This window comes from Phalangium opilio, unplaced genomic scaffold, assembly GCF_054372755.1.
Source record: "Phalangium opilio isolate 3A_F unplaced genomic scaffold, DU_Popi_V2 ptg000002l_1, whole genome shotgun sequence".
In the NCBI taxonomy this organism is placed as follows: domain Eukaryota; kingdom Metazoa; phylum Arthropoda; class Arachnida; order Opiliones; family Phalangiidae; genus Phalangium; species Phalangium opilio.
The window spans coordinates 335,191-349,992 of record NW_028324144.1 but is presented as its reverse complement, the minus strand read 5'-3'; the positions used below and the strand labels follow the sequence as shown (position 1 = coordinate 349,992).

Sequence of the window (14,802 nt, the reverse complement as noted above, 5' to 3'; positions counted from 1 at the left end):
AATTAACTCGGTAACCATATGCAAAATATATATTTTTATTTGTAAAACATTAATATAAACAGTTTTTGGCACTAATTATAGTTATATTTCATATTACTCTTTTAACGAGCTCAAATTACAAAAGATTTGTAAAATGGAAATTAATTAATGATTGTAAATATTAATTATCCCTCTAAACCCCCTTGAAACAAAATTGAATAAAAAGTGTTGAATACTACTTTGAAAATGTGTCATTCATGACTTGTTGAGCTTCTTTTTGGTGCAAAATTCCGATACCAACAGCGGCGACTGATAATTCTTTTCTTCCAGCGTATTTTAGCTAAAGAGATAAATGCGGATTAATTTAATCGCAATTAAAATAATAATAATAATTAAACTGACGTTGCAGCTTAATAAACTCTGAAATCTTGGTCTAACAAAAGTCCAGGCTCCCATATTTCTATGTTCTTCTTGACTCCATATATATTCTATTGTTAATTAACATTAATTAGCGGGTCTTAATTGCAATTAAATTTAAGTAATTAACACACTTACTCTTGGCGTTTTTATACTTTTGAAGCTCCTGGGAAATTTCCCCAGCTGGAAATGGACATAATGCCTTATGGGGGAAGAGGGGGGACGGGCGGACATTGAATTAAATATCTATCTTAATTTAATTTAATTAACATTAAACCTTAATTAATTACTTCTAATCTTATGATGGCGGTATCGTTAGTTCTTCCTCTCAATTCTCGTTCTTTCTGAAGCTCGTAAAAATGTTTCCCGCTGCACAGGATGACCGTTTCCACCTTATCAGCGTTGGAACTCCAAAGGGGGTCACTCAAAACGGGTGAAAAGGTATTTTTGGCGGTAAAATCGCTCAAAGGGGAGGCGGCGGCCGGTAACCTCAAGAGCATCTTGGGTCCAACAACCACTAAGGGTTTCCTAAAGTTCCGAACCATCTGCCTTCTCAAAAGATGAAAATATTGAGCGGGTGTTGTCGGGAAGACGATACTCCAATTGCGATCGTCACCGTCAATTTCTTCTTCGTGACTGTCGCACATCTGCATTTGGAAACATAATTAGTGGTCCTTAAGCCCCCTTAAGCTGCCTAATTAGGGTCAAAGTTGAAGCGGCTTACTTGAAGAAATCTTTCAAAATGAGAGGAGGAATGTTCGGGACCGGCGCCGTCCATCCCGTGTGGTAATAGCATGACCAAACCACTTTGATAAAGCCATTTAGCTGAAAAATTAAGAGACCATAAAAGAACTAATAGAAGCCTTAGTGTGACGTCACCCACGCTATTTGCAAAATAAAACCACCCAAACATGGTTACCCACTCCCACTGTCAAAGCTAAGCCCTAGACACTGACGTCACAACAATAAATTTAAGTCCCACTCACTTTCCCCACCGCTGATAAAATTATCCAAAATAATCTGGGCTCCGTTAAAGAAATCGCCAAATTGAGCTTCCCAAATGATCAAATTATTTGGGCTTTCGATGCTCATTCCGTATTCAAAGGCCAAGACAGCTTCCTCCGATAACAAGGAATTGGCCACTTCCAGAAAACCCGTCTGATTCTCGACTAAATCGTTCAAAGGGATGACAATTTCGTCCGTTTCTTGGTCAACAATCATGGCGTGTCGATGAGAGAACGTTCCCCGCCCCACATCCTGACCGCTAAGACGGACGTTAAACCCTTGATAGAGTAGGGAACCAATGGCCAACGCTTCCGCGGTCGCCCAATCGATTTTGGAACCTTCCGAGAGTTTTTTGGGACGCTCCGTCAACAAAACTCGTCGTAAATTAGGATGGACTTTCTACAGAAATTAAAATTAAACATTAAACATTAAAAGGAACTTAAATATATTACTTAAATAACTCACGAATCCTTCCGGAACTTGAACCGATTTGGCGCCGATATAACGCAACAAATCTTCCGGAAGCCCCGTCTCCCATTTCGTGATTGACGTTGGAGGATTAGAGGTTCCTTCCCAACGTCCCAAAACTTTAGTCGGCTAAATTAGATATGTTTCTGAGCCCCAGTTAATTAAAATTAATCGTTAATCTTACTTACCTGAGGTTGAAAAGAACCAATTTCTTTATAATGACTATTTAGTAAAGAAGTATGCGAAGAAATAACGTCTTGTAAATCGTTTTGGGACCAAATTCCTTCCGACTAATTAAAGTTAATTATAATTAAAGGGAATTATTTTCTTTTCTGATGTACAATTAAAATTAGGTTAATTAATTACAATTAATTTATTGGCGTATAAATCGGGGCAAGTTTGTGGACGCGAGTAAATTTCCGAATAAATAACTGGATTCGTGTAAGTCGGGTCATCGAGTTCATTGTGGCCGTAGCGACGGAAACAAACTAAATCAACCAATACGTCCTTGTTGAATTTAGTACGATACTTCAGGGCTAACTGGACGACTTTAGCTACGTCCTTTGAACGAACGCCAATTTTTTTTCAATTAGTTTAATTAAATTAAACTAAAATCAAATTAATTAAAGGTTAATACTTCGGGACAATCTCCGTTAACGTGAAAAACGGGAGCCCCAATCATTTTCATGGCGTCGCTACAATACAAGGAAGAATTTCCTCGATTTTGAGGCGTAGTGAAGCCCAATTGATTGTTAACAATCAAATGTAGCGATCCTCCGATACTAAAATGGGGTAAATTAGCCATGGCTAACGTTTCAGTCACAATTCCCTGCAAAGAATTAAATAACTCCCTTAATTACTATCCATTTCCGCCCCCGCACTCGCTAACTAATCTTTAATTCTTACTTAAAGACAAGTACAAGTACAAGTACAAGTACAATAGACCTCTAATAAATTAAGAGAGATAATTATTAATTACCTGTCCAGAGAAGGAACCATCTCCGTGTACTTGAACAGGTAAAACTGGCGATGTCCAATTATCAGAGTCCTTCGGACTTGCGTAATCCGCGGCTTTCAATGATTGAAGTCTACCTCGGGCTTTCCCGACTGCCACTGGACTAACAGCCTAATATTAATTAATTTAATTTAATTTAATTAAATAAGGTTCAAGCCTAATTAATTTTAAATTTGTTATTCAATTTAATTACTTCTAAATGGGAGGGATTTGGCAACAACATGACGTGGACGCCATTTGGCAAATTAGTGGACGTAACTATAATTAATGGGAAGGTTTAGTATAAAATTAAATATAATTAATTATAATTAATAACGCGTATTTAAATTACATAAATGGGATAGAACATCTCCAGTTCCAAAAGATCCCGGTGGTAATTCGGAGAAACCTTTCATCTAAATTTGATTTACATTAATTTATTTTTTTAAATAAATTAATCACAATTAATTCGTTAAGCTAATTAATTAACCTTTTGAAAAATGGCAACGGGAGGGTATTCTAGTAGTGTAGTCATTAAACTAAGTCGCCCACGATGTGGGATTCCAATTACAATGTTATTAATGTCATCTTATGTCAAGAAATAATAATAATGCATAATTAACATTAATTTGATAGATTAGTTTAATAATTCCGATGTTTACTTTCAGGAGCAACGTTAAGCAATTCCGAGAAGAAGGTAATCAAACTATCAGATCCTTCACCGCTATACCTTTTAACTGTTGAGAATTTAGTTTGCACAAAGTTTTCAAAAACCTACAATATACCTTTGTTCAATTAAACTTCTCATTAACCTTACAGTGTTAATTACAAATAACCTGATTTTTAATTAAATCTGTAGCGATAATTTTTTTGGCATTTTCAGAAAGAACAACGTTGGGTAGTGATTCAAATTGTTCCGCTAACCATTCCCTTTCATTTAAATCCTATTGAGAATTTCTTGAATAATTAATTTATTTACGCGCAAATTAATTAAGCTATGAAAAATAATTACGGGTATGTGCATAAATTCAGCGCTGATAGTTCCAGTGTAGGTAGCCTTGAGAAACTCTACGATATGGTGTACCGTATGCCTTTCATTCGGATCTAAGCCACTAACTAAACCATTTGGGGTGACCTTTTGCGATAACTTAGAAGAATCTATGCCATATTGGGACGCGTCTAGTTCAGGAGCATTTCTGGAAGTGATAGGTGATAATGACAGTGTTATACGCGAGACACTACGCAAGATGAGGAGTAAAATAAAAGCTTACATAGCCCTCTTTAATCCTAAAGGGTCAATTTTAGCTAGTTTGTGTCCGTGTTGACGATAAGCTTGAATCAGACTATACAAACTACAATTATCATTCCTATTTTTAATGTCTTCGCTTGACACTCGTATACTTTCATTTTGTTTCGTGTACGGTTTGAATCCGTACACTCCCGACTTTGAATGATACTTATTTGTAAAGTTAAATTTATTCTTAATCGAGATATTTAGCATAAACTTCGTAACTGTAATTATTTTCATGGCCAAGGCTTAAGGTTTACAAATAAAACATTTGACAGACTATTACAATGAAATATTAAGTAATAATGACTTCAAATATGACTGACTTTTACTATTATTTCTAATCTAATCAATAATACCCCAAATTAAGGAAATTTATAAAAATTGGGAAGCCATGTGGTTGTAAGACAAGATGCAGACGAAAAAGTATTAAGCAGACAGCCGAGCTGACAGAGTTGTAACGCACAGGGCTGAACGTAAAACATCAACCCAAGTTACTAGTCAACTTGACTACTAAAAAAATACGCTTATGTAGCCTTATTTGACTAGTAAAATAAATCGAAATTCATGAGCTTACTAGCCAATTTGACTACTAAAAAATTATCCTAATACGAAGTCCTAAACTCCCTAATCCAGTCCGCGAAGTGACGGTACCTGATAGGAAGTTTGAGGCTTATATCCAGCACCAACCATTGACTGTTGACCCCACGTGATCTTGACCCTGAGAAGCAGCGTGTGATATTGATATTTTGCTTTTCGTGAAAAACAATGTTTATTTTGTAATAAATATTACTTAACAAAACAATAAGTAAATAAAATAAAAAAGTAAAGAGCAAGATGGATTTTTTCCCAAAAGGCACTTTGAGTGGTAAGTACTCACTTTTTAATAAAATTACTTGGAAAAGTGGAAACACACGCTGTTGTGTTGTCATCTTCAGAGTCAAGTTCGGACGACGAACCTCCTCAAAAGCAAAAACATACCCCGCGTCCGTCGACGATCATACAGGTTCCTAAAAAACGACCCCACGTCTCACCTAGTACCGATTCCTCAAGCAACAACCCCATTCCCTCAGCTACTTTACCCAAGAAAAGAAAGTACAGCGAACCTCCCCCTGAAACGGAAACCGCTAAAAGTATACTACAATGATAAAAAAAGAGGGCTAAAACTTGGGCATGGTAAAAAATAAATCCTTAACAGGTTCTTCCAGCGACAGCGATGACAATAACACTGAGTCTGAAAGTACCGGTAGCGCTAGCGGGTTCTCATCCCCTAATTATAGCAGCATGCCCATACCGGGGGAAACAGCTAGGTTTAAAAGTCCATCCCCTCAAAAAAGCGCCATTCATGGCTCCCATTCTACCTCAAATTTTGCCACCGACGGAATTTATAACGGAGTCGCTAAAGATATGATGGTAAAACAAACAAAATACACGGAGAATTTGAGAATAAGGGTGCTAACGTTAAGGGCACGGGTCTTTAGGCCAAAATGGGTTTCAAACCGGGGGAAGGTTTGGGAAAACACGGTCAAGGAAGAAGGGACATCATCGAAACATCCCAACAAAGAGGAAGAAGGGGTCTCGGTTTAAAAATAAAGGGCTTAGAGCCCAGTAAAGTTGAATGGAATGCCGAGGATGAACACGTTACCGTTGATGAGGAAATTATGTGGATGCCCGAATGTAATTTAGACCCCCCAAATATTAAGGATCTAAGGAAATGGGTCGTAGAAGGGAAGGTAAAATGATGATACGTCATAAATCACGTGGTTAAGAAGACTAAATTTATATTTCCACCTTCAGGAAAAACTAACTATCGATGATGAAATAAATTTTTGTAGTCCGCAAATTTTGAAGGATATAATTGGTTTAAAAGTCTGTCTTTAAGTACCTTAAAATAATATTAATTTAGGCCTGTTAATCATTTTAATTTTGGGGTAAATTTCAGTCAGTTTTTGACGAATTAGAACCGGAAGAAATGAGAAAAGCGCGAACGCGTTCAAACCCTTTTGAAACAATCCGCGGAGTTATCTTTCAAAATAGAGCAGCCATGAAAATGGCTAATATGGACGCCGTTTTTGATTTTATGTTCACGCAACCGAAAGACGAAGACGAGGTGATTAAATTACACCCAAAGAACTTAATTATACAAGCGTTAATTAAGTTAAGTTCTCTCCTAAATAAAAAAATAAAAAACAGAAGCCTCTAGTTGGTCCCGAAGACCTATTATACTTTGCCGATATTTGCGCGGGCCCTGGCGGTTTTTCCGAATACATTTTATGGCGTCTTAAATGGCATTGTAAAGGATTCGGTTTCACATTACGCGGATCGAATGACTTCAAACTGGGCGAATTTTTCTCCGGGCCGCCAGAATCATTCGAACCTCATTATGGTACAAAGAATAAGAACCCTAACTCATTAGAAATTTAACTAAAATTATTTTAAAAAGGGGTAAACGGAGTAAATGGGGACGGCGATATTTTTAAACCGGAAAACTTGAGAGAATTTCGCCGCTTTGTTTTGGAAAATACCGGTGGTAAAGGGGTTCATTTTGTCATGGCTGACGGCGGATTTTCCGTCGAGGGTCAAGAGAATATTCAAGAAATTCTTTCCAAACAACTTTATCTTTGCCAATTTCTTTGCGCGCTTTCAATTCTTCAAACCAGTAATTATTAAAATAATTTCAGTAGTGATAACCACCCAGATAGAGACGAATCCAAGATGGATGGCTTCCGCAAACCAATCCGGGCGGCCATCTTGGATTCATCTCTATCTGGGTGGTTATCACTACTAATTTGCAAATTTTGCGTTTATAGACGGCCATTTTGTTTGCAAACTCTTCGACATCTTCACTCCGTTTAGCGTCGGATTAGTTTACCTTCTTTACCGAGCTTTTAAGAAAGTTTGCATTCATAAACCGAATACGAGTCGACCCGCCAATTCCGAAAGGTTACTCTCAACTTTGACCCCCCCCCCCCGAATAATTAAGGGCTAATATTGAATTATTTTGACAGATACGTTATTTGCAAATGGAAACGCGAGGGGACGAAAGATATTGACGATTACATGTTCGAGGTTAATTGTCAATTAAGTAAATTGCCCAAAGGAGAAGATATAGTCGAAATTGTTCCGATGGCCATCTTGAGAGACGATCACGATTTTTTTAACTATATTACGGAATCGAATAATACAATCGGGGAATGGCAGGTCGTCAGTTTGGCGAAGATAAAGGCCTTTGCTCAAAATGCGTAAAAACCCATCTCTCTTTTAACTTCTGTCTATCAAAGTTTGGCGGTTCTTAAATGTCTCTTTTTCAGAGATTTATACGAAGCTAGACAAAGCGCATTAAGAAAAGAAAGTCTAATAAAGTGGAAGGTAAGATTTAAGCGTGGACGTGTAACAATTAGGCCTAAAATGAAACACACCTAACACGGAACAGTGAGCCCCAAAATGGAACACCCCTTAATACGAATCAGTGAACCCCAAAATGGAACACCCCTTAATACGGAACAGTTAACCCCAAAATGGAACACCCCTTAATACGGAACAGTTAACCCCAAAATGGAACACCCCTTAATACGGAACAGTTAACCCCAAAATGGAACACCCCTTAATACGGAACAGTTAACCCCAAAATGGAACACCCCTTAATACGAAACAGTTAACCCCACCCCAAAATGGAACACCCCTTAATACGAAACAGTTAACCCCAAAATGGAACACCCTTAATACGAAACAGTTAACCCCAAAATGGAACACCCCTTAACACGGAACAGTTAACCCCAAAATGGAACACCCCTTAATACGAAACAGTGAACCCCAAAATGGAACACCCCTTAATACGAAACAGTGAACCCCAAAATGGAACACCCCTTAATACGGAACAGTTAGCCCCACCCCAAAATGGAACACCCCTTAATACGGAACAGTTAGCCCCACCGCAAAATGGAACACCCCTTAATACGGAACAGTTAACCCCAAAATGGAACAGCCCTTTTATACCTTTGTTGATTTTTCCAACTATTCCGCAATTATTTTGTTCTAAAACTCTTCTACAACTTAATATTTAATTTAAGTATTAAACTTAAGTTAATGCTTATTAGATTCCGGATAAAATGCGATCGGCGCCTCCGCGTCCCGACCCAAATGCCAAATTTCGCGAGTTAATGCAAGGCGATTCATACGAGTTTATGAATCACAAAGCGGACGAACTAACTCTGTCAAATCTCAAAACAATACACAGCGTTTACGATTATCATTGCATCGTATTGGGGGCTGGCAATAACAGGAGTGATAAGGGATTCTTTCTAGGTTTAGGGGTAATTACCGCCACCATCCTTTTCCACCCTTAATTAACGTTAATCAATTAATAAGCGAATACTTTAGAGGCATCACATCTACAAATGGGATTGCTCAACGACAACCCCTTCGTGGATGAAACTAGACATTACCTTTGAATTACCGGCTGATACCTTAATTTACGGAGAAATAGTTCACGAACTAAAAGGAGAAGTAAAGAAAATTAAATTAACTTAAATATAATTCAAAGTAATTAATGTAATGTATTAAAATAGAGCAGAGCTCAACGTAAAATCACCGCCATTCATATCATAGACGTCTTATTCATCGGAGGAGAAAATTTTAGACATTTAGGTTTTGAAGAAAGGTTTGCGTAATTAAGGGGGTAATTAGTGGGAAAACAAAATGGTAATTAACTTTTAATGATTGTAGAATGAAGCAAGCTGAGAAACTAGTCAAGGCGGTTTATAAACCAACTCGAACCGATCACGTACCAATTAGGGTTAAGGAAGTCTTTCAATTACACAAAATTGACGATATATTCGAAAGGTGACGCCATTTTGAAAATTAATTTGATTCGCAGTGTCGTTTAACCGTGGCTTTCTTTTCTAATTAGATTACAAATGACTTTAGTTAAGGGGTCGAGTAACAATCGTCGGTTATGTTACACCATGCCCAACACCCATCACTTTTTACCAATCGGAGTTTTTCTGATTAAATCAGTGGCGGATCCGTGGATTCAAGCCATCAGCAAGAAGAATAACACTTCCTATAGATTCAATACCAAATCTAAAGAATCGCGATACGATTGGCCCAAAGGATCAAAAGCTAATTTCAAGTTAGTATATAATTTTTCCGCGTCACAACGAGACGCGTTAATCTGGTGTTCTATCGCGTCATAATTTAACTTAATTAACGCGTTAATTTGGTGTATAAATATTTCAGAGCTTGTTTCACGACGCGTTTATTCTGGTCATGGGAGGAAGGCGTCAAACTCTTAGACGAACATAACGCGCGAGAAGGACGTATTCATAGGCGGACAATCTCGGAATTCGTCGCCAAGAGAACAGCGTGAAAGAGAACGCGAAAGACGACCTTGACGATTCTCATTGTAAAAAATAAAATAAATGCTCCCATTCCTAAAAGTAAACTTGTACCAAATTGCAAATGACAAGTTTCTCCGTCTTTATTTTCAGTGTATAAATTTTTAAAGGTTACTTTATAATAACTTTCGTTTCCGTTTGTTTCTTTGTTTGTTTGTTTGTACAACGAGATTTTTCAGGGGAGGGGGAAAGAATTGAAACTTGGTTTGCGCTAAAACTGGTTAATTGGCATTAACCACCAGTTTAAGGTTAATTAATTTTTAGGGCAAAACAAGAGTCTAAAATAAATTTCTAAATGTTCATAAGTCCCGAGGTGAAAAAGTTTGAACCATTTCAAGAAAAGAAAGAAATTCGAAGTAGAAGAAAAATTAATTAAAATGTACAAATTCATTCTTCATTTAAATCGTATCGTAATTTGGTTTACTTTTATCATCTCTCCACCTTATAATTAATTTTTATAGCCCTTTTTACTTTTTTTTTCTTTGAAGACTTATTATTGGATTTCTTTATACAAAGTTGGTTGGTTGGTTGGCGCCCCTAGGCCGCCCGCCTTTAATTGTCCAAATTGTTGTTGTTTTTAATTACCTTCGGTGTTATCACTTGCCCATGCCTCCCATCAAGTTGCCTAAACCACCGGCTCCCGCGCCTTGAAGTTGTCTCATCATACTTTGAAGGCCGTTTACTCCGCCTAAAATGGCAAATTATAGGTTTGGGACTTTTAAAATTCATTTCAATTACATTTTAGGCCAATTTCAAACGCCATGATCCGATATAATTTAGACTAGCAATTTTATTAATTTCCGCGAGGCGCCGGGTACTCGGGAATTAACTCTCCGAGGCGCCGGGTACTCGGGAATTAACTTTCCGAGGCGCCGGGTACTCGGTAATTAACTTTCCGAGGCGCCGGGTACTCGGTAATTAACTTTCCGAGGCGCCGGGTACTCGGTAATTAACTTTCCGAGGCGCCGGGTACTCGGTAATTAACTTTCCGAGGCGCCGGGTACTCGGTAATTAACTTTCCGAGGCGCCGGGTACTCGGTAATTAACTTTCCGAGGCGCCGGGTACTCGGTAATTAACTTTCCGAGGCGCCGGGTACTCGGTAATTAACTTTCCGAGGCGCCGGGTACTCGGTAATTAACTTTCCGAGGCGCCGGGTACTCGGTAATTAACTTTCCGAGGCGCCGGGTACTCGGTAATTAACTTTCCGAGGCGCCGGGTACTCGGTAATTAACTTTCCGAGGCGCCGGGTACTCGGTAATTAACTTTCCGAGGCGCCGGGTACTCGGTAATTAACTTTCCGAGGCGCCGGGTACTCGGTAATTAACTTTCCGAGGCGCCGGGTACTCGGTAATAACTTTCCAAGGCGCCGGGTACTCGGTAATAACTTTCCGAGGCGCCGGGTACTCGGTAATAACTTTCCGAGGCGCCGGGTACTCGGTAATAACTTTCCGAGGCGCCGGGTACTCGGTAATAACTCTCCGAGGCGCCGGGTACTCGGTAATAACTTTCCGAGGCGCCGGGTACTCGGGAATAACTCTCCGAGGCGCCGGGTACTCGGGAATAACTCTCCGAGGCGCCGGGTACTCAATTAAACTAAATACTCACAAAAATGAACAAATCTCTTTGGAAGTCTTACCCATTTGATGCAAGACCCTCGGATCCATCATTTTGGCCATCTGTTGATTTAATTTGGCCATTTGCGCTGGATTTACGTTCTTGGCCATATCTCCACCTTGAAATTTTTTCAAATTTAAACAAACTTAGTAATCAGTCCCAATCGTAATGACAATCGGCATCAAACTTAATTAAAATTAGTAAAATAAATAAAAATAAAGTCCAAAGAATCTTAGTGGCGCCCAAAGCGTTAAAACTATTTCCAAAAAAAGCGATAGAAAGAAAATGAAAAACGGAGAAACTCGGTTCTTTTGTTTTCCCAGAATATTTACCCCTCTGACCTTTGAAGAGGCCTTTAATTCCGCCCATTTTCTTGACCATTTGGGCAAACTTGGTATATTGGGAAAGGAGTTCTTGCACTTCGCGACTGGTCACTCCGGACCCTCTCGCCACGCGCACCACGCGACCGGCTTGACGAGAAAACAGTTTGGCACCTTCCCTATGATCTAATTCTGTTATACAACAAAATTAAAGTTTAATAATAATTAATAAACATTAATTAAGACCAATCAATCAATTAAAACCTTGATCGTTCATGCTGTCCATGATTGTCATGAGTTTTTTAAGCCGCGCCATTGATTCTTGTTCATTTCCTTTCGTCATAAAATCCGTGCTGAAACCGGGAATCATATTCTGCAAAAAAATTAATAAATGATTTTAATCTGGCGTTTTAATTAGCCTTATTCCTGATCAGCGCCACCTACCCATAGCGGTGACTTTGAGAACTACTGTAAGCGGCAAGCCAATCAGATGTCGCTAAAATCTGGTGACGTCACTGACTGGCACTCTCGGGTCTTACCAAAAATGACGTCACCAGATTTTAGCGACATCTGATTGGCTTGCCGCTTACAGTAGTTCTCAAAGTCACCGCTATGGGTAGGTGGCGCTGATAAGGAATAAGGCTAATTAGAAATTTTATTTTAATTACCATAATTTGACTAAAAGGGCCCATTTTCATGATGTTCTGGAATTGTTCGTACATATCTCGAAGGGTAAATTCACCTGCAAAACGTTAACAAAGGTGACTTAAACCGTCGTCTCCGTGTATTTACAAACATTTTTTTAAACAAACAAACCGTGTTTTAATTTCTCTATTAACTCCTCATTATCGTCTAATTTCAGTTCGTTAACTTTATCAATCAGTCCCTCAATATCACCCATTCCTAATAATTTACTGACAAACGGTTTGACTTTGAAGGGTTCAAAATCGTCCACGTGTTCTCCGGTACCGATAAATATAATAGGACTACTCGTGGCCGCCACACTGCAACGAGGAACAGTTTTAAAAGAGCTCCAGAATGGTATCTATTTAAACAGATCTTACGCGCTGAGAGCTCCACCGCCTTTGGCGTGACCATCTAATTTAGTGACAATAACGGAAGCTACATCTACTTTCTCTTTAAAAGCTCTGGCTTGAGCTTCGCAAGCTTGACCAATAGACGCGTCCATTACGAATATAACATTATCGGGTGTCTAATTGTGACCAAATTTGAAATTATTCATGATCAGCGCGAATTCCCCTTCCATTTTTTACTTACCACAGCATTGGAGACCTGTAACATTTCTTCAAAAAGGGAATCTTGTTGTTTGTGCCGTCCACTCGTGTCCACCACGATAATTTCAAATCCCTCATTTTTGAACTTATCCACACCTTCCTGGGCGATAATAACTGGGTCAACTTCGGTGTAACTGCCGTAAAAGGGTATTCTAGCTTTCGTAGCATTCTGTTTCAACTGGTCAAAGGCACCAGCGCGAAATGTGTCAGCGCAAACTAGACACGTTTTCCATCCTTTTTTCAGATAATAGTATGCCAACTATTTAAATTTTAAAATATATTTTAATTGAACTTAACTTAATGGGGTTTCTATCTGAAGCTTTATAGTAACGTACTTTAGTACAAGTTGTAGTTTTACCGCTACCTTGAAGACCTACAAACATAATGACATTGGGTTTGCCTTTTGTCGGAGTCCAGGCTTTAACACCTGGATCTACGAGCTAACTACAGTGTTAGTTTCAAAATTTTCAAAATGATTAACCGGTTAATAACTTACTTTAACTAATTCTTTGAAGACGGCTGATTGTATCATACGACGTTTGTTTAGGCCAGCGGCCATTTCGTCAAAATCTATGACAGACCTGGTACGAAACAACGGCACCACCGTTACATTACATCATGCTACATACATTTCCGCTATTTTTATTCATTTACCTGACATTTTCTCTTAATTTTTTGACGAGTAGGATATTTACATCGGCTTCCAGTAATGCGGTACATATTTCTTTTAGCATAGAATCTAGAACCTATTAATTAAAATTAATTTTAAATATTTGACCAAGGCTTACGAGATTACATCTGTTTACGTCAGTAGGCCTAATTTTCTTACCTCTTTATTAATTATCGTAGCATTGCTTAAAGAACGCAAGGCGGAAGTAATCTTCCTTCCTAAATCTGCTAACACCATTTTGGTGTTTTATTTATTTACTTTCGCTAAATCTAAATTAAAATAACATTAATTAGTTAATAAAAAAAGGCTTAGTGATAGCGATTGTTGTCGTTGCGTGTCCACCGCGAGTCGAGAATCTCAGCTGGAGCAGGGCTGCCAGTATTCAAGACCTTTAAATATCAAGCAGTTTTTTGTTTGGAGTACCGGACCGCTCTCATCCCGTTTCCATCCTACATTTTCCTATTTGTAAAATCTCTTTTGGTGTGTACAGTGCTAGTCAACTAGATAAACTTACATCAACCGTAAAATAAACTAAAATAAGTTGCGTAATACTCTATAGAAGGGGATAATAGAAGAGAAGTAGAGAAGTATTATATACTTCTGATAAAGATTATACGCTTTAAACCTTTACTTATGCGAAATTATTATTCTTCAAACACTTCTCCGCCTTTCCCTGTACTAAAACTAATTTGTCGCGGGATAAAAAAAGAGAGTCTCGTAAAGGTTTTGAAAATTAGTCGGTCGGGAAAGTCGTAAAACTCCTAAAAGGTTGGGAAAAACGATTAGACTTTTTTACGAGACAGGGGAGGGAAACCGGGACCAAACTGTAAAGTAGTCTTAAGGTTTAAGGTAAAACCGGAGGCCTAGAGAGGATTGGGGAGGGGGGTTGTTCCAAATGCTTCTTTTATTATTATTACTAAGCCAGCTTATTAAGAAGTTTAAGGCGTCGACCAGACTGATACCACTTTTTCCATAATCAGCCGGAGTTTGCAACGAGTGCGAGGCTATTTCAACGCGTTTTATCTCAACCTCAGATGACGAAAATCTCTCGCAAATGACGAGAGTAAAAAATTGCCTAGCTGTTGGCACTCCGGCGAATTTTCTCATAAGCTCGATGTCACTCAATGGCAAGCAACTGCCGCTTTACTTTTGAATAAATATAACCTTAAATTAATCATTACTCCGAAGACAGTACGGGCAAGCTTTTCCCGCCAAATTCATATGCAAATGATTTTCCCGGGAAATTCGGCTCTCTCTCTCAATTTCGAATAAGAGATGAAAAGAAAAAATATTATCTCTTTTATTTCGCGGTTTTTTTCTTACTTCCTTCCTTCTCTTCCAATGACAGAAAGCGC

General features: G+C 38.5%; 3 protein-coding genes across 4 annotated transcripts; 1 reads left to right on the top strand and 2 right to left on the bottom strand.

Annotated features, from left to right (window-relative positions):
* Positions 1–14: 14 nt before the first annotated feature.
* LOC149718094 (2-oxoadipate dehydrogenase complex component E1) lies at positions 15–4,622 on the bottom strand. Its single transcript, XM_089867307.1, has 18 exons — positions 4,135–4,622; positions 3,876–4,059; positions 3,700–3,807; positions 3,526–3,637; positions 3,354–3,451; positions 3,216–3,279; positions 3,078–3,142; positions 2,849–2,995; positions 2,507–2,698; positions 2,236–2,430; positions 2,058–2,159; positions 1,867–1,998; positions 1,383–1,800; positions 1,121–1,221; positions 687–1,043; positions 535–598; positions 382–467; positions 15–319 (listed from the first exon to the last, which is right to left on the bottom strand). Exons 1-18 carry the CDS (start codon positions 4,389–4,391, stop codon positions 215–217), a joined length of 2,787 nt encoding a protein of 928 aa, XP_089723433.1. The 5' UTR covers positions 4,392–4,622; the 3' UTR covers positions 15–214.
* Positions 4,623–4,875: 253 nt separating this feature from the next.
* On the top strand, positions 4,876–9,594 carry Cmtr1 (Cap methyltransferase 1). The gene is made up of 17 exons (XM_089867308.1): positions 4,876–5,019; positions 5,090–5,284; positions 5,350–5,564; positions 5,633–5,884; positions 5,949–6,020; positions 6,094–6,261; positions 6,345–6,537; positions 6,595–6,810; positions 6,962–7,094; positions 7,160–7,393; positions 7,463–7,520; positions 8,249–8,464; positions 8,532–8,657; positions 8,720–8,811; positions 8,877–8,993; positions 9,061–9,282; positions 9,390–9,594. The coding sequence occupies exons 1-17, from the start codon at positions 4,989–4,991 to the stop codon at positions 9,517–9,519; spliced, it is 2,670 nt and encodes an 889-aa protein (XP_089723434.1). The 5' UTR covers positions 4,876–4,988; the 3' UTR covers positions 9,520–9,594.
* Positions 9,595–9,605: 11 nt separating this feature from the next.
* Positions 9,606–14,405, bottom strand: Srp54k (signal recognition particle 54k). Of its 2 annotated transcripts, none has more exons than XM_089867317.1 (12): positions 13,607–14,405; positions 13,432–13,523; positions 13,274–13,358; positions 13,113–13,217; positions 12,761–13,036; positions 12,547–12,695; positions 12,299–12,486; positions 12,151–12,224; positions 11,747–11,855; positions 11,495–11,674; positions 11,185–11,280; positions 9,606–10,235 (listed from the first exon to the last, which is right to left on the bottom strand). In XM_089867317.1, the coding sequence occupies exons 1-12, from the start codon at positions 13,682–13,684 to the stop codon at positions 10,144–10,146; spliced, it is 1,524 nt and encodes a 507-aa protein (XP_089723443.1). In that variant the 5' UTR covers positions 13,685–14,405; the 3' UTR covers positions 9,606–10,143. The 2 variants fall into 2 exon arrangements, with proteins under 2 accessions (XP_089723443.1, XP_089723444.1); XM_089867318.1 differs by having other exon boundaries at positions 11,504–11,674; positions 13,607–13,923.
* Positions 14,406–14,802: the final 397 nt, after the last annotated feature.